This window comes from Dendropsophus ebraccatus, chromosome 11 (assembly GCF_027789765.1).
Source record: "Dendropsophus ebraccatus isolate aDenEbr1 chromosome 11, aDenEbr1.pat, whole genome shotgun sequence".
In the NCBI taxonomy this organism is placed as follows: domain Eukaryota; kingdom Metazoa; phylum Chordata; class Amphibia; order Anura; family Hylidae; genus Dendropsophus; species Dendropsophus ebraccatus.
Genome location: NC_091464.1, coordinates 56,317,924 through 56,338,227, shown reverse-complemented (window position 1 = coordinate 56,338,227; position 20,304 = coordinate 56,317,924). Strand labels below are relative to the sequence as shown.

Genomic DNA, 20,304 nt, shown 5'->3' with positions numbered 1-20,304 from the left:
AGACAGTACAGGTGCTGCAGTAGTAAGGCCTGGGGTGAGATGCACATATGTTAAAACCTTTGTCTGATTATTTTAGTTTTTTGGTTCCAGACATGAAAATTCAAAGGGTGTCCTCCCCCATCTGCATTGTATAGCAGTGCCAACAGAGCGGAAAGCAAGCTCTGGAGGAAGGTAGTATGCAGAGGGTTACATGACTAGGGGAGAATAATCTAGCTAAAGGGGTTAGGCCCCCTTTACACGTCCGGAAAAACCATCCGGATTTCCGGACCCATAGACTTTAATTGGTCACGGACACCCTTCCGGATTTTTCCGGAAGGGTGTCCGTTCCGGAAAATATATCCGGAAAAAATAGGACATGTCCTATTTTTGTCCGGAATTCCGGCCCGGACACCCCCATAGAAGTCTATGGGAGCGCCGGAACCATGGGCACTTTCCTGATGTACATCAGGAAAGTGCCCGTGATTCCGGACGATTGAGAGCCCGCCGGCACCCCCGCTGCCCGAACGCCGCACCGCCACCACCGCAAGGGATCGGACAGGACATCAGCTTCTCTGCCCCTGCACCCGGACATCAGCTGCCGCCGCCGACCGCGCCGCATCGCATCACCCCGCCACCGCCACTGTACTTCTGCAGCCTGTGGCCATCCAGGTTGCAGAAGTACAACTCTCATTATGCTCTGTTGGCAGGCCATGATGGGAGTTGTACTTCTGCAGTCTGTGGCCATCCAGGTTGCAGAACTACTATTCTCATCATGCCCCTGTTGGCAGGCCATGATGGGAGTTGTAGTTCTGCCTGTGGCCTTCCAGGTTGCAGAAGTACAACTCTCATTATGCTCTGTTGGCAGGCCATGATGGGAGTTGTACTTCTGCAGCCTGTGGCCATCCAGGTTGCAGAACTACTACTCTCATCATGCCCCTGTTGGCAGGCCATGATGGGAGTTGTACTTCTGCAGCCTGTGGCCATCCAGGTTGCAGAACTACTACTCTCATCATGCCCCTGTTGGCAGGCCATGATGGGAGTTGTACTTCTGCAGCCTGTGGCCATTCAGGTGCACTAGAGGCAATGTGTGTACCTGTGATGTATGTTGGCATACTAACTAGGCCATATTGAGAACACTTTTTTTTTTTTCTCATCAGGAAATCCTGTTTTTTCCTGATGGTAAAAACGGATTACTGTCAGGAAATCCTGATACTTTCCTGATGACTTTTTAGGTCTCCTGATCAGGATTTCCTGACAGTAAAAACTGACACGGACGTGTGAATGGGGCCTTAGGTAAGAGTTAGGCCCCCTTCACACGTCCGGAAATCCGGACGGATTTCCAGACCCATAGGCTTGCATTAGTCACGGACACCCTTCCGGATTTTTCTGGAAGGGTGTCCGTTCCGGAAAAGAGGACCGGATATTTTAGATCCTGTCCTATTTTCGTCCGGAAATCCGGCACGTACGCCCCCATAGAAGTCTATGGGAGCGCCGGAACCACGGACGCTTTCCTGATGTACATCAGGAAAGCGTCCGGGGTTCCGAATTGTCTGTGCACCCCCACGGCCATAGCCCTCTCCCCCAGACCTCACCAGCCGCCTCCACCGGCCTCCTGCTGCGCCGTGCTGCCCGACTCCCTCCTCCCATTCGCTCTGCTGCTGGACCCCCTGCTCTTCCCCCCACCCCCGGACCTCAGCGCCCGCTGCCCGACTCCCCCCCCCTCCTCCAATTCCGCCTTCAGCAGCCAGACCCCCGTCATGCCGCCGCTTTATTCCCCCGCCCCCTAACTTAGCGGCTCTACCGAACCCCCATTCTCTCCCCCCCCCCCCGTATCTCAGCCGCGGCCCGACAACACCCCCCCCCATCTTAGCCGCTGCCCGACAACCCCCCCCCCGCCCCGGACCTCAATGGTGCCACCAGACCACCCTATTCTGACCCCCCCCCCCCCTCCCATCGCCCGGACCTCGGCCTGCCTCCCGACCACCCTGTACTGCTGAACGACCACCCCCCCCCCTCCCGGGCTCAGATTGCACGAACCCGCCCTTCACACACACACATATACTCACCTCAGCGCCTGGCCGTCCCCCCTGGACCTCACAAGCGATGACAGAAGAGGAGAAAAGAAGAAGAGCAGCCAGAGCAGGATCGAGGACAGGTGATATGACACACTACAGCCCCCACCATGCCCTGCTGACAGGTCATGATGGGAGTTGCACCTCTGCAGCCTGTGACCATCCAGGTTGCAGAAGTACAACTCCCATCATGACCTGTCTGCCGGACATGATGGGAGTTGTAGTTCTGCAAGCTGTGACCATCCAGTTTGCAGAACTACATCTCCCATCATGTCCTATTTTTTTTCTTCTGATCAGGAAATCCTGAAGGCTTTTCCTGATGGTTTCCTGATGGTAAAAACGGATTACTGTCAGGAAATCCTGATACTTTCCTGATGACATTTGAGGCTTCCTGATCAGGATTTCCTGACAGTAAAAACTGACACGGACGTGTGAATGGGGCCTCAGTGTGGTTATGGCAGGAAAGAGGAGGGGGAGCTGGTGGAGGTGATTTAAGGGAGTTGCCAGCAGGAGGCCAGTCAGTTGCAGTGGAGCAAGGTAGGGGAAAAGTTGCCCGCTCGCCCTCCCTCTATTTGGTCTTGCATGTGTTGTCACAGCAGCATGGATGGGAAGGGGATTTGGAGGCACCCACAAAACAGTTGGACACAATAATAAAGTTAAATTGGGTTATACAGGGAAAATAATCCCTTTAAAGTAAAAGTAGGGGTAGTGGTAGTAGTGGTAAAAGTAAAAGTAGTGGTGGAAGCTGGGGCGGTACCCAGCTTCAATGTGTTAGCTCTGTGGCCAATGGTTATGGGGGAAGTGTGGAGCCAACATGTGATGCCCATGGGTTAGGTGATGGCGGCTGGGGATAAGTTGTGACCTTTGGATTGAGCAAGTGAGAATTGGGTTAGCGGTGGCTCCATGTCCCTTTCCACATCATCACTCAGGGATGTTATGTATTTACAAATATGTTTACAATTTGTTGTACAGAAGTTATTATAAAGTGTAATGAAGTGTTTGATTTTGGTTAATAAATGGCCGCTGTGACCTTTCTACCAAACGTCTGAGTATTGTTTCAGTTGGGGTTTGGCTGGCGGTGGCGGCTGGGTGTCATAGCGAGCTTATCTATCCCTCAGTCATGTATACTTCTATATAATAGTCAGTTACCAAATTATATGACTATACAAGGAAAAAATATCCTCTCCATACTGTTGCTAAACAAAGCCCCCTCCCCCATGTGAAACCAACATTATACTGTATAAGGACCAAATAATGCTGCCACACCATGACAAAATATTAAACAACGGTACACAGACCAACATTACAGTGATCGTATAGGAGCAGGTAACAGTGTTGCACAGGCTCTGCAGATTATATAAGTAATTACAGTTACACACTTGGGATTTACATTTAATTACATTCTATACTATATTATACACTTATTTAATTAAAGATTTAAACCTGGCATTAATAGCAGCTGCTGCAGAGCATCTTTAGAAGCAAAACTGGCAATCACCTGATTGCTGAAATAAGCTAAAGTGACAATACTTATGGTGTCTTCAGTGTGTGGTGGGGACCCTTGTGATTAATAATGAATCCAAAATTACTAACAGCTGCTGCAGAACATCTTTTATGTGCATTCTACAGCAGAAGGACGGCAAGAGGGCTCATGTGGTAGATCATAGCATTGCAAATCAGAACCCAGCATGAATTGCAGCTTCTGCAGAAACTCTTTGGAAGCAGACCTGTCAATCAGCTGATAAATACTACTGATGTACAAAAATGGGGCAATATATAAGGGAAACAACTTCCATCAATAATGAGGTAGGGGTCTTACAACTAAAATCAAAGTTTGGCATACACAGCAGCAGCTACATACACAAACACTCCACTGACACACACATACTCCGACACAAACACACACAGAAGTTTACTCTTCCCCTCAGGCTCATAACCCCACACAGTAAATTTGCAGGTCTTTCCCTCTCTCTGTGCTGCCTCGGCTGTGCCTGCCCAGCAGTAAGTGTTTCAGGAGGTGGGAGGATGGGAGTCTGAAGTGACGGCCCCCTAGTGTAGTGGGGCAGCTGTAGTACACACCATCACAGGTTAGCCAGTTTCAGGACAAATGTACTGAACGGCTAACCAAAGACATTACAAGGATGAGCAGACCATTGGGCCCCCAGATGTAGGGGGCCCCATAGCAGCCACTATGGCAGCTACCAATATAGTTTGGCCCCTCAATCTCTCCCGTTCGGCCCCCAAGAGCCATTATCATATATTATTGCACAGTGTGTCTCCTTACTTTTACCATCCTGTGGGAATACGTTTCACTGAGCACGCTTGAAAATGACAGAAGGTTGTCAAAACGTTGATTTTTTTATTGCCACACAGGGGAGTAACTAAAATGGCTGGGCCCCCTTCCTGACTGACCAGTAAGCTGACAAGTGTAGTCATAACTGCAAGAACTGGTTGAGAGTGCTTGCAGTTAAAGAGACATTTGCAGAACCCGGGAGGCCACCAGGTGCTGCAAATAATGACAGCTCTGGGGTCTTAATGTATTGCAGGAGCGGGCCACGGGCCCCCCTGATACTGCAAGCCCCATAGAAGCTGCCATGGCTGCTACAGTGGTAGTTACATCCCTGATGCCACACTTTGTTGAGAGTTTTCAGAAAGAAATGTAGATATAGACACTCTCTTAGTGTTAGACATACACATACATGTGCTCAGTGAGAGGAAACTAATGTGTATCCCTACAGTATGTCTGTAGCTGATACTTGTGCAGTTTATAAGACTCCAGCTGGTTACAGAGAGTGGAGAGAACCCAGCAAGACAGAAAGTGTGGAAGGAGAGCAGTCATGTGACCAGAGGAGGAGGTGGAGGGGTCATGTGACCAGAGGTGGAGGGAAAGGAGTCATGTGACCAGAGGAGGAGGTGGAGGGAGAGGAGTCATGTGACCAGAGGAGGAGGTGGAGGGGTCATGTGACCAGAGGAGGATGGGACAGGACACAGATGCTAGGGGTGTAGTAGGAGGAGATGCAGCTGGTGACTGAGGTGTAGATGGGAGGGAGGAGGAAGAGCCGGCAGAGAACTACTCCCTCCCCCACCAGGAAGTGTTACTGCACAATGAGGAGGAGAGGAGACAGAAAGCAACACAAACACAGCCAGGTAGTGATGTATCTTTAGGTATGTATATATCCACTTTCTGTGGATATTACTTTGGGATAACAGAGATATGAGACGTATAGTTGTGTGGAATATTAGATCTGGCTGCAGTATGTAGTGCACTTCAATATGTATCCTGAGGCCGGCTGTGTAATACAGTGGCATCTCTGCAATCCCTCCTAGAACAGAATTCTTGTTATTGATTTTCAGTTCCATTTCCGCCATATATAATACATACTCCCCATCTTCTATGAGAAGACCTCCCCCATGGAGGATTACTTAATGTAGTTTTAGGTGTCATATCACTGTAGATCATATTAGGACTCTGAGTCATACCCACCAAGGATGGATAAGAGAACACGACTGTAATGATAGAAGACCTCATCCTGCAGATACTCTCATTATATCAATATCCATAGTCCTTTACAACTCACATTTAGTGAGGCTCCTTTATTTATGTAAGATCAGATTCAGCAACAAATCCACTTGTTTTCCCTCTGGTTCCTTTGGTACAGGACTCTCATAGCTAAAGTTTTAGCCACCAAGGATGGAGAAGGAGAGAGAGCAGATGGCGGGAGGGATATTAGACCTCACCCTAGAGATAATCTATTGGATAACTGGAGAGGTGAGAGTCTCACATGACGTCCCTTGTATCTCTAGTAATAAAGCAGGTAAATGACTGGAGGGGAAGGATTGTTAGACTCTCTGTAGTGATCAGTGTCACCATACACAGGATTACACAGTAGTGAAGAAGGGGTCTGGTGAGTGTGTGACGCCCCCTGGTGTCAGGGCAGGAGGCTGGAGCAGGACCCAGAGCCCCATCACCGAGCCTCCACCTCAGTCACTGATACATGAGCAGAAGATTCTAGAACTTACCTCCAGGATCACTGAGCTGCTGACTGGAGAGGTGAGCAATGCTGCTGGGAATGCTGGGACATTATACAATAACACCAAGGGGTGAGGGGTCTGGAGGATAATTGTATCATTGTCTGTGTCAGGTTCCTATAAGGTGTCAGGATGTCACTGTCTATTTCTCCATGGAGGAGTGGGAGTATATAGAAGGACACAAGGATCTGTACAAGGATGTCATGATGGAGGATCAGCAGTGCCTCACATCACCAGGTAAGAGGAGAGGAAACACTAGGGTTATGGATCTCCTGGATCCCCCATCATCTGATCATCACATATATACAATGTATTCAGTCACTGTGATTATTTCCTATAGATGGATCCAGTAGTAGAAATCCACCAGAGAGATGTCCCCGTCCTCTATATCCCCAGGATGGTAAAGATGAGGAGGAAGATATCTCACTGGTTCATCAGGTACATGAAGCTGATGTCACTGTAAATTATCTATAGCTTTTTATATATAAAGCAGCAGTCCAGTATATACTGTCAGGGCCGGCGTCAGCACCCGGCTAAGTAGGGCAAATGCCGGGGCCCATAGCTCCTCTAGGGGCCCACTCCCGTTTGTTACTACATTTTTTTTGTTAGTAAAAAAGAAAAAAAAGTGTAGTAACAAAGGGGACTGGGCCCCTAGAGGCCGCATGTGACAGTTAGGGGCCCGCCGATACATACTGGGGCCCCCGAGCACCTGTCTTCCATCACAAATCTTCCCTACAGCCGAGTAGGAAAGAGGACCTTTGAGTCTGAAGGACCTTTGATGATGTCACGGGTCATGTGATCGGACACATGACCTGATAGAGGGCAGCAGGTAGGCTCTGCAAACTAAGTGTCCTGTATGTGCTGGTTCTTCTACTTGTTTTGTGTATAGAGGTCCTGCTGTAATATATCTATATCTATTACAGCAGGATATATATATATATATATATATATATATATATATATATTTATATATATATTACAGCAGGACCTCTATACACAAAACAACTAGATATCTGTATCTATCTATCTATCTATCTATCTATTTCCCTATCTCCTATCTATCATATGAACATGGTAAGACCTCTAGTTCTCCTATATTCAGGCCCTGCAGTGATATACAGTGTGTGTGTGTGTGTGTGTATATATATATATATATATATATATATATATATATATATATATATATATACACACACTGTATATCACTGCAGGGCCTGTATATAGGAGAACTAGAGGTCTCACCATGTTCATATTATAAATAAATATATATATATATATATATATATATATAATGCTGGTGCTGCTAGTTCTCTAGTATACAGCTCCTGCTCTGTGTGTGTAAAATATACACAGACAAACACACACAAACAGAAGGAGCTGTATACTAGAGAACTAGCAGCACCAGCATGATATATATATATAATCCTGTGACTGGGTCTGACTCCTCCAGAGTCCTGACTACTGCAGAGATCAGGAGATACAGGAGGAGAAAGATATGCAGCAGCCGCATGTTTCTTCTGCTGCAAATCTTTCCTCGCCTGTCTCTCCATGATTTGCTCCTCAAAGGGGCCCGCCGAGGCTCTGTCGCCCAAGGGCCCACAAAAAGCTGGAGCCGGCCCTGTATACTGTATATGATCTGGTGTTGGTTGTGGCTACATATAGTGGTAAACTTCCTCCTCTGCACTTGGATCTATAGACGCAATGTGGATAAATGTAAAGTTCTGCAGTGTAAATCAATGACTTAACAGCACAATGCCAATCAGCTGCTTCTAAAGCTAAGAGAATCCTGTCATGTACTGTAAGATCCAGTACTGCTGCATAAGACATTAGTGCAGCCTCAGTCATAGTGATAAACTTCATTTAGTCCTGAAAAGTGACGTCTACATATGAAGAGAGAATACAAGAAATACTGGGAGCGGCTTATCATAGTAAGAACACCACAAAGGTAAACAGTGACATGTCACTGACTAAATGGAAGTAGGTGTTATCTTAAGTTGGAGTTAAAAGCTTCTTTACTGTAAAAGCTGTGATGTTGGTGAATACTGTTAGTGAGCACAGCTGTCCACTTCAGGATCAGCTCCCTTCATTTCATGTGACATAATAACACACATTGCTTTTTATATGTAATATACCTGACTGACTGCTGATCCTGTCTGATCGCCCCTAGAGGAGATCCTCCTTCCTTTTCACCTGCATATAAGATTCCCTATTGTTTCATTCTTAGGTCCAGAATGTAAGGTCATTGCAGGAAAGTTATGTAGGAACAACGAGTGGAGCTGAGACCCCCATATCAGTGTCAGAGAATGGTGAGAGCCTTTCATACATATTACACTTACAGTCCTCTACCTGCTTTTCAGTGGAGGAGATGTATATGGTATTTATGATATCAATGAGCAGTGGAGCTGCTGTGCATGGTGACTGGTAGAGATTAGCGAATTTACAGTAATAAGAAAGTGAAGCACTCCGTTATCTCTGTAATCCGCTCATCAGCCTGCTGCCTTATAACTGACTGCTGCTCCGTGTCGCTCCTTACTGGGTGCTGGGAAAAGCTGGATCCAGTCCTGGGAAACTTTTCCCAGTTTCCCAGGACTGGAACCAATGTTTTTCTGCCCCTACCCTGGTAGCGTTCTGATTTCTCCTAGTGATGACCTGACCTGCTGTGTCTTTCCTGCCTGTACATGTATGTTAATAAAAAAATAAAGTTTTGTTTGAAATGCATGTTATTTCTTTATTTCTTTTTCCAGGTGAAGATGGGAAGAGGCCATTCTGCTCTGAATGTGGGAAATATTTTCATAAGAAATCACTTCTTGTTTCTCATCAGAAAACTCACACAGGAGAGAAGCCATTTTCATGTCCTAATTGTGTGAAGTGGTTTAGTCTGAAATCAAATCTTGTGAGACATATGAAAACCCACACAGGAGAGAAATCGTTTCCTTGTCTGGAATGTGGGAAGTGTTTTAATCAGAAAATAAATCTCGTGGACCATCAGAGAAGTCACACAGGAGAGAAGCCATTTTCATGTCCAGAATGTGGAAATTGTTTCACAAAAAAGTCATCTCTTGTTGGACATCTAAGAATTCACACAGGGCTTAAGCCATTTTCATGCCCTGAATGTGGAAGTTGTTTCACCCAGAAGTCAACTCTTGTTGGACATCTAAAAACTCACACAGGGCATAAGCCATTTTCATGCTCGGAATGTGGAAAATCATTTAGTTGGAAATCAGATCTTTTGAAACATCAGAGAACTCACACAGGAGATAAGACATTTTCATGTTCAGAATGTGGAAAATGTTTCACCCAGAAGTCATCTCTTGTTGTACATCTAAAAACTCACACAGGGCAAAAGCCATTTTCATGTTCAGAATGCGAAAAATCATTTAATTGGAAGTTAGAACTTGTGAAACATCAGAGAACTCACACTGGAGAGAAGCCATTTTCATGTGCAGAATGTGGAAAATCATTTAGCCTGGAATCACAACTTGTTAGACATCAGAGAACTCACACAGGAGAGAAGCCATTTTTATGCTTGGAATGTGACAAATGTTTTACTTCAAAATCATGTCTTGTTATACATCAGAGAACACACACAGGAGAGAAGCCATTTTTATGTACAGAATGTGGAAAATCATTTAGTCAGAGATCATATCTTGTGCAACATCACAGAACTCACACAGGGGCGAAACCATATTTATGTTTGAAATGTGGAAAAGGGTTTTCTTCAAAATCACATCTTGTTAGACATCAGGTAAGTCACACAGGAGAGAGGCCATTTTCATGTTCTGAATGTGGAAAATGTTTTTCTTTAAAATCACATCTTCTTACACATCAGTTTACTCACACAGGAGAGAAGCCATTTTCATGCCCCGAATGTGCAAAGTGTTTTAACAGAAAATCATATCTTACGGTACATCTAAGAACTCACAAAGGGAAGAAGCAATAATTCTGCACTAATTTTTTTTTTTTTAAGTTTATAATCAGATAGCCGAATAATTCGCCTAGGGAAGTCATTATACTGTTGGGATTGTAGTAGATATGGCTGGTTTGGGGCTCAGTGTAGGACTTTCTATCTCAGGATGCTTTCTCACTTACAGGGTCTCTGTAATGTTATTCTGCTCTCATATTCATATAAGACATGGAGAGACATGAGTCTATGCTGAGCGATTGGGTTGTTAATGCTCCATATAATGAACATTGAGAATTGGATCCATGTACAGTAACTGTACTGCCCAGCATGGACTTGTCTTTACACCTCGGCCTGAAGATTAGGCAGGAGAATAAGATTACATATGGCCAGTTACGGCTATATCCAAATTTAACCAAGTTTCTACCAAGTTGTCTTCATGCAAAAATTCTTCTCTGAGAATAAAGTATGGAGACTTATCATTGCTTTGTTTGTATTATTCTTTTTGTATATATTTAGACATTATTCCTCCTACCTGATACATGAGAAACCCTCAGGGCTCGTTCACAATGAGGAAAAGTGGCAGAATTTCAAGCAAAATCCATGGAGCTGGCTCCGCTTGAAATTCCACCACTTTTTCTCAGTGTGAACGAGCCCATAGGTTATTATCTTGATAGATACTACAAACCACATTCTCTAAACACACATATATACAAATAAAATGGCTAAAACATTTAAAAAATCTACACACAATGTAACAAAATCCATCCCTCATTCCTAGTAGAGTCCACGAGACATAAATTCGATTCGAATGCTCTTTAATGCTGGACAATTCGATCACATATCGAATCCTATTGAAGTCAATGTGAGATGCATGCTTGTTTCTTCGAATCCTAAATTCAACCATTTGGAGGTCATCAAGTCGACAATGACGCCTGAGAAAATGAGGCAAACACCTCTGGAATGCACCTGGGACAGCAGGGGAAGCATGCCTGGGTGCAGCTAAGGGTCCATTTACACAGAAAGATTATGTGACAGATTATCTGCCAAAGATTTGAAGCCATAGCCAGAAGCAGACTATAAGCAGATATCAGGTCACAAAGTAAAGCCTGAGATTTCTCCTCTTCAAATCCATTCCTGGCTTTGGCTTTAAATCTTTGGCAGATAATCTGTGAGATAATCTTTTTGTGTAAATGGACCCTAACACACCCAAATCACAGTATTACCCCACTATCAAATGGCAAAATGGGCAGCACGGTGGCTAAGTGGTTAGCACTGTAGCCTTGCAGCGCTGGGGTCCTGGGTCCAAATCCCACCAAGGGCAACATCTGCAAAGAGTTTGTATGTTCTCTCCGTGTTTGCGTGGGTTTCCTCCGGGTACTGCGGTTTTCTCCCACACCCAAAACATACAGATAGGTGGATTTAGATTGGGAGCCCTTTTGAGGACAGGGAGCCATAATTGGCAAAAACGATGTAAATTGGCATAATTGGCAAAAACGATGCGGAATCTGTGTGCGCTATACAAATAAAAGCATTAGAATTATTATTAGCATTATTAGAATAAAATTAGCTTTTTAAAGTGAATATAAACGGAAAAAAGTAGCACTATTACTGCCAGGGATCGTTAATACCGCTACAGGTTTTAGCTTATATTTACTTAAGACGGCACATTCTTGTTTTAATTTAGCTATTTTTTGTTTACAAAAATAGTTAAACTGAAACAAAAATATGCTGTTAATTCATTTCCTGCAGCCTTAAAGTGTACCCTCCAAATTAGCAATGAGATTCTTTGCTAATCCGGAAGGTCAGATCTCCATGGACCATGGACCCGATATCCATGGAGACAAGACCTTCCGGATCAGCAGAGGTCCTGTGGCTGATCTGGAAGGTGCCATGGGTATGGGTTGGGGGGAATCCTACTCACCCTCCCCTGGTCTTCTTTCTTGTTTATGGCCACTCAGCTAATCAGTGGCTAAGGCGGGCTGGGAGGACATATCAAGAGCCAGAGCCCGGCACACATCAAGCTCAACGATGGGTGTGGGTAGGGCAGGGCGATATTTCGTGAAAATACAAATACCATCTCTGGCATCGGTTAACTGACCCAGGATGGTATTTTCGGTATTTCTATCTCCCTGTCCGAGGTCAGAGCTGCCCGGCCTGGTGTATCAGTGCGGCCTGGCATGTCAGCCATAGCTGTCATAGCTACCTGATTGAATAGCTAGTAGTGCTCGCTCATCTCTAAAAGCCATAGCAAACTGAGTTATCAAGTAAAGCTTACTTGGTGTAATGTTATGCTCCACAAGTGAACTAAAGGAAATACAGACAGAACAGGTGCTACAGTAGTAGGGCCTGAGGTGAGATGCACACATGTTAAAACCTTTGTCTCAACTCAAAGGAAATGTCTAGGTTATTTTATATTATTATTTTAGTTTTTTGCTTCCAGAAATGAAAATTCAGAGGGTGTCCTCCCCATCTGCATTGGTATAACAGGACCAACAAAGCGGAATGTATACTTCTATATAATAGTCACACAGTTACCAAAATATACCACTATATAAGAAACAATTATCTCCATACTGTTGCTAAAAAAAAACTAATGTGAAACCAACATTGTACTGTATAAGGACCAAATAATGCTGCCACACCATTACCATAGCGACAAAATATTATACCCAAATTTCTAATGAACTGTACACAGACCAACATTACTCCCCTACAGTGATCATATAGGGACAGATAACAGTGTTACATAGGCTCTGCAAATTATTTAAGTAATTACAGTTACTGTACATCCAGTGACTCATTGGGGGCACCTTTTCTGATCAGAGTCAATCACTTTACTTTCTTCTCCATTTAGCCAAAACCAACAGCTGAACCAATGAGGTGTTGGACAGGAGGCAGGATTAGTGACAGTGAAGCAGTGAACAAATAATAAGTTATAGGGGTTATCCAGGATAAGAGAAAATAAAGGTCTGGGGTTGCAGTGATGCTGTATCTAATAGAAAGTGGCCGTATTTTTCTAGTAAGCCTGGATAAACCCTAAACCCTTTTATCTTCCAGTCATCACTATCATCTGACCATTTTACCATCCCCTAACAGACTTAAGGTACAACTCCAAGCATGTCCTGACAGCCTTTACATACAACTCCCAGCATGCCCTGACAACCTTTACCTACAACTCCCATCATGCCCCGACAGACTTTACCTACAATTCCCAGCATGCCCCGACAGACTTTACCTACAACTCCCGGCATGCCCCGACAGACTTTAGACACAACTCCCAGGATGCCCTGACAGCCTTTAAATACAACTACCAGCATGCTCTGACAACCTTTACCTACAACTCCCATCATGCCCCGACAGACTTTACCTACAACTCCCGGCATGCCCCGACAGACTTTAGACACAACTCCCAGGATGCCCTGACAGCCTTTAAATACAACTATGTAACGCCTGGAGTAGTGGATCCACTGGACCGTCACCAGCGATGGCACTAACCTCACCAGGGAGCGGAGTCTAAGGGGCCGCTGGTTTTCACCAGAGCCCGCCGCAAGGCGGGATGGACTTGCTGCGGCAGGCGACCCCCAGGTCGCTACCCCTGGCTTGGTTGCTAGTGACGGCAGGCGAGGCGTGGCAGGAGCAGTAGGCAGGAGATGGTGCTGGCAGAGGTCTGTAGGCGTAACCGCAGGTGACAGGCTGAACACAGGAGCAATGGTGAAACAGGGGAACAGGAACCAGGAACAAGGACTAGGGACCAGGTAGCGGATAGGAATCAGGAACAGGGACTAGGGACCAGGTAGCGGACAGGAATCAGGAACAACAGGGAGCTGGGCCAAACGCTATGGGAAGCATGTAGAGGCTCCAACACAAGGGACAGGGCATGCTGGGATTTATAGGGGAGTGATTGGTGCAACTAACCAATTAAGGACGGACTGGCCCTTTAAATCTGAGACAGCCGGCGCGCGCGCCCTAGGAGGCGGGGACGAGCGCGCCGGCCGGCACAGACCGAGACAGGAACGGAGGAGAGGTGAGGCGCCCCAGAGGCCAAACTAGCAGCAGCGCCGGGTCCCTACACAAGGACCCCGGCGGCTGCATGGGACAGGAGGCGGTCGCGGCGGCGACCCGGAACGCGGGAAGCCGCCGCGGCCGTGACAGTACCCCCCCCCTTTGGCCTCCCCCTCTTTCTTGCCTGCAAATGGCACAGGAAGCCACAAAGTCTTTGACATCTTGGAACAAACTGGGCCACCAGTAGTGGCGGGAGATCCGTTGCCCGGTCTTTCGGACTCCAGGGTGCCCGGCCTCCAATGAGGAATGTCCCCACTTCAAAATCCCTCTTCGAAGCGCAGGGTGAACATGGGTCTCTCCGGGGGGTATTCTCTGAAGAGTAGAGGTGACGACTGGTACTAGGCGATCAGGAGGTATACTGTGGCGAGGGGATGTGGGTTTGTGGATGAGATCCTTCTCGGCAGAGAAGGCATCCGCCAAGTCTTGGTCTTCTGCCGGTAGGCCGGATAGAGGCTTGGCGGGGTCAGGTGACGACACCGAGTACTTGGTCTGAGGTGACTTGAGACACTGGTTGGAACAGTCCTGACCCCAACTGATAATCTCCCCGGTTCTCCAGTCCAGCTTAGGAGCATGTAATTGCAGCCAAGGGAGTCCCAGGAGGATGGCGGGGGATGAATGGGGCAGGACGTAGAAGGATATCTTTTCCTGATGTAAAGGACCCACCTGGAGGACTAGAGGTGCGGTCTGGAAATATATCTGGTCGGTAAGAATCTCGCCCGTGACCGAGGAGATAGTCAGGGGCCTGGCTAGTTGGATCACGGGTAGCCGCCATCTTTGGACCAATGTTGCCGCAATAAAACTGCCTGCTGACCCCGAATCGAGAAAGGCAGTAGTCTGGTGATTCTTTCCTGAGGGTGACTGGATGGAAACCGGCATAGACAAACTTGGAAAGGTAGCATTCACACCTAGGGACACCTGTCCCACCTGACCTAGGTGGGAGCATTTCCCGGACGTTTGGGGACGTAGGGGACATCTCAGCCGAAAGTGATCCGAACCACCGCAGTAAAGGCAGAGATTCAGCTCCAGACGACAAATTCTTTCATCAGGCGTCAGGTGAGCCCGTTCCACCTGCATAGGAATCTCAGGAGAGGGCTGGGACACCGGAAAGTCAGGAGTCTGGAAAACCGGCGCCAGCTGGTGATGGCGACGAGGCAAGCCTAGTAGATGTTCATGCCGAACCTCCTCCTGCCTCTCCGAAAAACGAGTATCAACTCTGGTGGCCAGTAGGATGAGTTCGTTCAGGGAGGTGGGTAGGTCTCGGGCGGAAAGCACGTCTCTCATCCGACTAGACAGGCCCTTCTTGAAGGTGGCTATTAGAGCGGCTTCATTCCAGTCCAATTCAGCCGCCAGGGTACGGAACTGGATGGCGTAATCGCCAACAGAGGAGCTCCCTTGAGAGAGGTTGAGGAGAGCAGTTTCAGCTGAAGAAGCACGGGCAGGTTCCTCAAAGACGGAGCGAAACTCGAATAAGAAGGTTCGGAGATTGGCAGCAGCAGGGTCATCTCGGTCCCACAGCGGCGTGGCCCAGGCCAGAGCTCTACCCTCTAATAGGCTGATGATGAAAGCCACTTTAGAGCGTTCAGTGGGAAACTGATTGCTTAGAAGTTCGATATACATAGTGCATTGGGTCAGGAATCCTCTGCACAACTTGGAGTCACCAGAGTATTTGCTTGGGAGAGCCAGTAGAAGTCTCGAGGTAGCTGCAGGTGGAGATAGGCGCTGGGCTGTAGTATGCTGCTGTAGGGCGGCAGTCAATTGCTGGATTTGCTGCGACTGTTGCTGGATCTGTTGAGCCTGTTGAGCGACCACTCTGGCGACGTCACGGAGATCAGGCACCTCGCCGGGATCCATGGTTGGAGCCTACTGTAACGCCTGGAGTAGTGGATCCACTGGACCGTCACCAGCGATGGCACTAACCTCACCAGGGAGCGGAGTCTAAGGGGCCGCTGGTTTTCACCAGAGCCCGCCGCAAGGCGGGATGGACTTGCTGCGGCAGGCGACCCCCAGGTCGCTACCCCTGGCTTGGTTGCTAGTGACGGCAGGCGAGGCGTGGCAGGAGCAGTAGGCAGGAGATGGTGCTGGCAGAGGTCTGTAGGCGTAACCGCAGGTGACAGGCTGAACACAGGAGCAATGGTGAAACAGGGGAACAGGAACCAGGAACAAGGACTAGGGACCAGGTAGCGGATAGGAATCAGGAACAGGGACTAGGGACCAGGTAGCGGACAGGAATCAGGAACAACAGGGAGCTGGGCCAAACGCTATGGGAAGCATGTAGAGGCTCCAACACAAGGGACAGGGCATGCTGGGATTTATAGGGGAGTGATTGGTGCAACTAACCAATTAAGGGCGGACTGGCCCTTTAAATCTGAGACAGCCGGCGCGCGCGCGCCCTAGGAGGCGGGGACGCGCGCGCCGGCCGGCACAGACCGAGACAGGAACGGAGGAGAGGTGAGGCGCCCCAGAGGCCGAACTAGCAGCAGCGCCGGGTCCCTACACAAGGACCCCGGCGGCTGCATGGGACAGGAGGCGGTCGCGGCGGCGACCCGGAACGCGGGAAGCCGCCGCGGCCGTGACAAACTACCAGCATGCTCTGACAACCTTTACCTACAACTCCCATCATGCCCCGACCGACTTTACCTACAACTCCGAGCATGCCCCGACAGACTTTAGACACAACTCCCAGGATGCCCTGACAGTCTTTACATACAACTCCCAGCATGCCCTGACAGCTTTTACCTACATCTCCACATCTCCCACCATTTTTATACAGATTTTCTGTTTTGTATATACACCATTCACCTTCAATAACAATTGCCCGGCCATTAGTTATCTCTTCTATCTTGCCCCTGTCTTCCCCATATGCAAGAACATTTGGCCCAGGCCCTATGTGTTGCCTATAGGGAGGGGAGGGTTATCTCTCCCTAAAGAAAGGGGTCGGAAGGCGATTTTCCATCACACCCAACCCCTATCTCCATCATCACCATCCGTTGGTGAATGGTCGGAAAAGCGCCATACACCTTATACCAGCTGTAGGGAACCTCCGACCGCAGGTCGCATCTGGCCCCTGAGACCTCCCGATCCAGCCGGCGGCTCCCCTGTGATGTGCGCTCCGCTCTGGTGGGGCAGGAGTCGGTATTCACAGCATCTTCCTGTGTCTCTGACACAGGAGGCTGCTGTCTGTGCCGGCTCCTTCCCCACCAGAGTGGTGCACGTCTTCCTTCTCCTGCGGGCCACGCGCGATGACATCATTTCATCATGCGCCGCCTGCAGGAGAAGACAGGCACAGGCTAGAGGGGAGAGAACAGGACCTGGGCAGCGTGGGAGCGGAGGAAAGGTGAGTGGGATGTTTATTTTTTTTATTTGGGACAGGCACTGGGGGGTTAACTAGGCTACCAGGGACATGACTGGGGGGTTAACTAGGCTACCAGGGACATGACTGGGGGGAGGGTTAACTAGGCTACCAGGGACATCACTGGGGGGTTAACTAGGCTACCAGGGACATCGGTGGGGGGTTAACTAGGCTACCAGGGACATCACTGGGGGGTTAACTAGGCTACCAGGGACATAACTGGTGGGGTTAACTGGGCTACCAGGGACATGACGGGGGGGGGGGGGGGTAATTAGGCTACCAGGGACATGACTGGGGGTGGGGGTAACTAGGCTACCAGGGACATGACTGGGGGGGTTAACTAGGCTACCAGGGACATGACTGGGGGGGGGGGGGTAAACTAGGCTACCAGGGACATCACTGGCAGGGGGGTGTTAACTAGGCTACCAGAGGCATCACTGGGGGGGGGGGGTGTTAACTAGGCTACCAGGGACATCACTGGGGGGGTGTTAACTAGGCTACCAGAGGCATCACTGGGGGGGTGTTAACTAGGCTACCAGGGACATCACTGGATGGGGGGGTAACTAGGCCTACCAGAGGAATCACTGGGGGGGGGGATAACTAGACTACAAGGGGCATGACTTGTGGGTAAACTAGACTACAAGGGGCATCACTGGGGGTTAACTACAATAGCAGGGGCACTAGGGGAACAATACTTTGCCTTGCCCTGGGTGCTACAAACCCACGCTACTTCACTGCCACGCACAGTATGCGGCCCTCGAATGATTTTATTATTGCCTGACTGGCCCTCGACATGGAAAAGGTTCCCCACCCCTGCCTTATACCATTGACCAAACCCCGTAAGCGACTGGTACAGCCAACAAAAGTATAAAGTGAATCTCTATGAATCTTTTTACAATATCAAGAATGATGTATCATCACAAGTTGGTCTTGACATGATCATGTGGTAATAATCCACAGGATGTCTCATCAGTCACTAACCGGGGGGAGGCGGCACCCACCATAGACATTGTATGGAGTTTGTCTCCCTTTACTGTGTAGCGACTGCAGCTCAGTTCTCCCACTACACAGTGGGCCTGGTTACTGTATGTCTGTATCTGAAGGAGTCCTAATCTGCTGAACAGCGCCTATACCTCCCGGATTCCCCGCACATCTGGGCCTCCATAGTGCAAAGTTCTTCTGAACTTCTGAAGCATGTCCCCCGGTTCTGTGAGAAGGCTGTAGATGGCTACAATCACTTCACTACAGGCTACTGGTGTTGGGCCTGCGCCATTCACAGCATTCTCTTGAATACATTTTGTCAGTATCACCGTATGTGTGCTGCATGGTATCTATTTTCTATGTAGTATGTAGCTGATACTTGTGCAGAGCAAGATAGAAAGTGTGGAGGGAAGAGAGTCATGTGATCAGAGGAGGAGGAAGAGGAGTCATGTGACCAGAGGAGAGGGTGGAGGGAGAGGGGTCATGTGACCAGAAGAGGACGATGCAGGACACAGATGCTAGGGGTGTAGTAGGAGGAGATGCAGCTGGTGACTGAGGTGTAGATGGGAGGGAGGAGGAAGAGGCGGCAGAGAACTACTCCCTCCCCCACCAGGAAGTGTTAGTGCACAATGAGGAGGAGAGGAGACAGAAAGCAACACAAACACAGCCAGGTAGTGACGTATCTTTGAGGGTTATTCCCACGTCCCATATTTTACAGGCTCTACGGATGGGGAAACCCTGTAATAGAGTGTTATGCTGCCCGGCGGGATGTATAAGCGAGGAAACTGTTTGAATCTCCACTGCACTGTAATGACAGAGTTGTGCGGCTTTGTGTTGTGTCAGTACAGTGCCGCAGAGATTCAAACAGTTTCCCCGCTCCCGGCATGATATTGATACATCATGCCAGGAGGAGAAACACTCCACTACAGGGCTTCACCATCCATAGGGCCCATAAAATACAGAATGTGGAAATAAGTCCTAAATTATGTATATATCCACATACTGCAGCACTTTTTAATGTCACAGATAACCCCTTTTGAGAGAATGTACTGCTGCAGTGATGTCTTATAATCTGGGATTATACACAGTAGAAGGAAATGGTGGACAGTGGACTGGAACCATGTATAGTTAGTTGTGTGAGATATTAGATCTGGCTGCTGGATGTAGTACACTGCAATATGTATCCTGAGGCCGGCTGAGTAATACAGTGACACCTCTCTATAAGACGGTGACACCCTACTATCCAAAACCGATTTCTCCACCATATAAAATACAAACTGACCATCTTCTATGAGGAGACCACCCCCATGGAGGATCACTTATTAATGCAGTTTGGATTGTTGTCTCCAAGAGGTTTTACTGTAGATCATGTTAGGACTCTCACAGTCACACCCACCAAAGATGGATAAGAGAACACAACTGTAAGGCTGCATTCCCACGTTCCATGATCCTGAAGGATCACGGACGTGGAATGCATGTACCGGAGTCCCCCCGCGCCCGGACAGCATCTGTAATTAGATGCTGGTAGCGGGGGAGACTATTCATAAGCGCCGCGCTGTAGTAACAGCACCGCGCGGTGCTTATGAATACAGTCTCCCCCGCTCCCAGCAGCTAATTACAGATGCTGTCCGGGCGCGGGGGGACTCCGGTACATGCATTCCACGTCCGTGATCCGTCAGGATCACGGAACGTGGGAATGCAGCCTAAGGATATAAGACCTCATCCTGCAGATACTCTCATTATATCAATATCCATAGTCCTTTTCAATTGACATTTAGTGAGGCATGTTTTTTTTACAGAAAATGAAATTTAGCTCCAAATCCACTTATTTTTCCTCAGGTACCTAAAGTACATGACACTAATAACTAAAGTTTTCCTTGAAAGAAGATGGTCATTCTTGAAAATTACCCACCAGGGATGGAGAAGGA

General features: G+C 48.1%; 1 protein-coding gene across 1 annotated transcript; it reads left to right on the top strand.

Annotated features, from left to right (window-relative positions):
- The first annotated feature begins 8,051 nt into the window (after window positions 1-8,051).
- Window positions 8,052-10,418, top strand: LOC138767401 (zinc finger protein 84-like). The gene is made up of 3 exons (XM_069944901.1): window positions 8,052-8,057; window positions 8,305-8,386; window positions 8,825-10,418. The coding sequence occupies exons 1-3, from the start codon at window positions 8,052-8,054 to the stop codon at window positions 10,018-10,020; spliced, it is 1,284 nt and encodes a 427-aa protein (XP_069801002.1). The 3' UTR covers window positions 10,021-10,418.
- The last annotated feature ends 9,886 nt before the right edge of the window (window positions 10,419-20,304 follow it).

Excerpts from the sequence above, each read along its gene's own strand:
- LOC138767401 (XM_069944901.1), top strand. Across the intron at positions 8,387-8,824 it reads CATATCAGTGTCAGAGAATG|GTGAAGATGGGAAGAGGCCA; the intron begins GTGAGAGCCTTT and ends TTCTTTTTCCAG.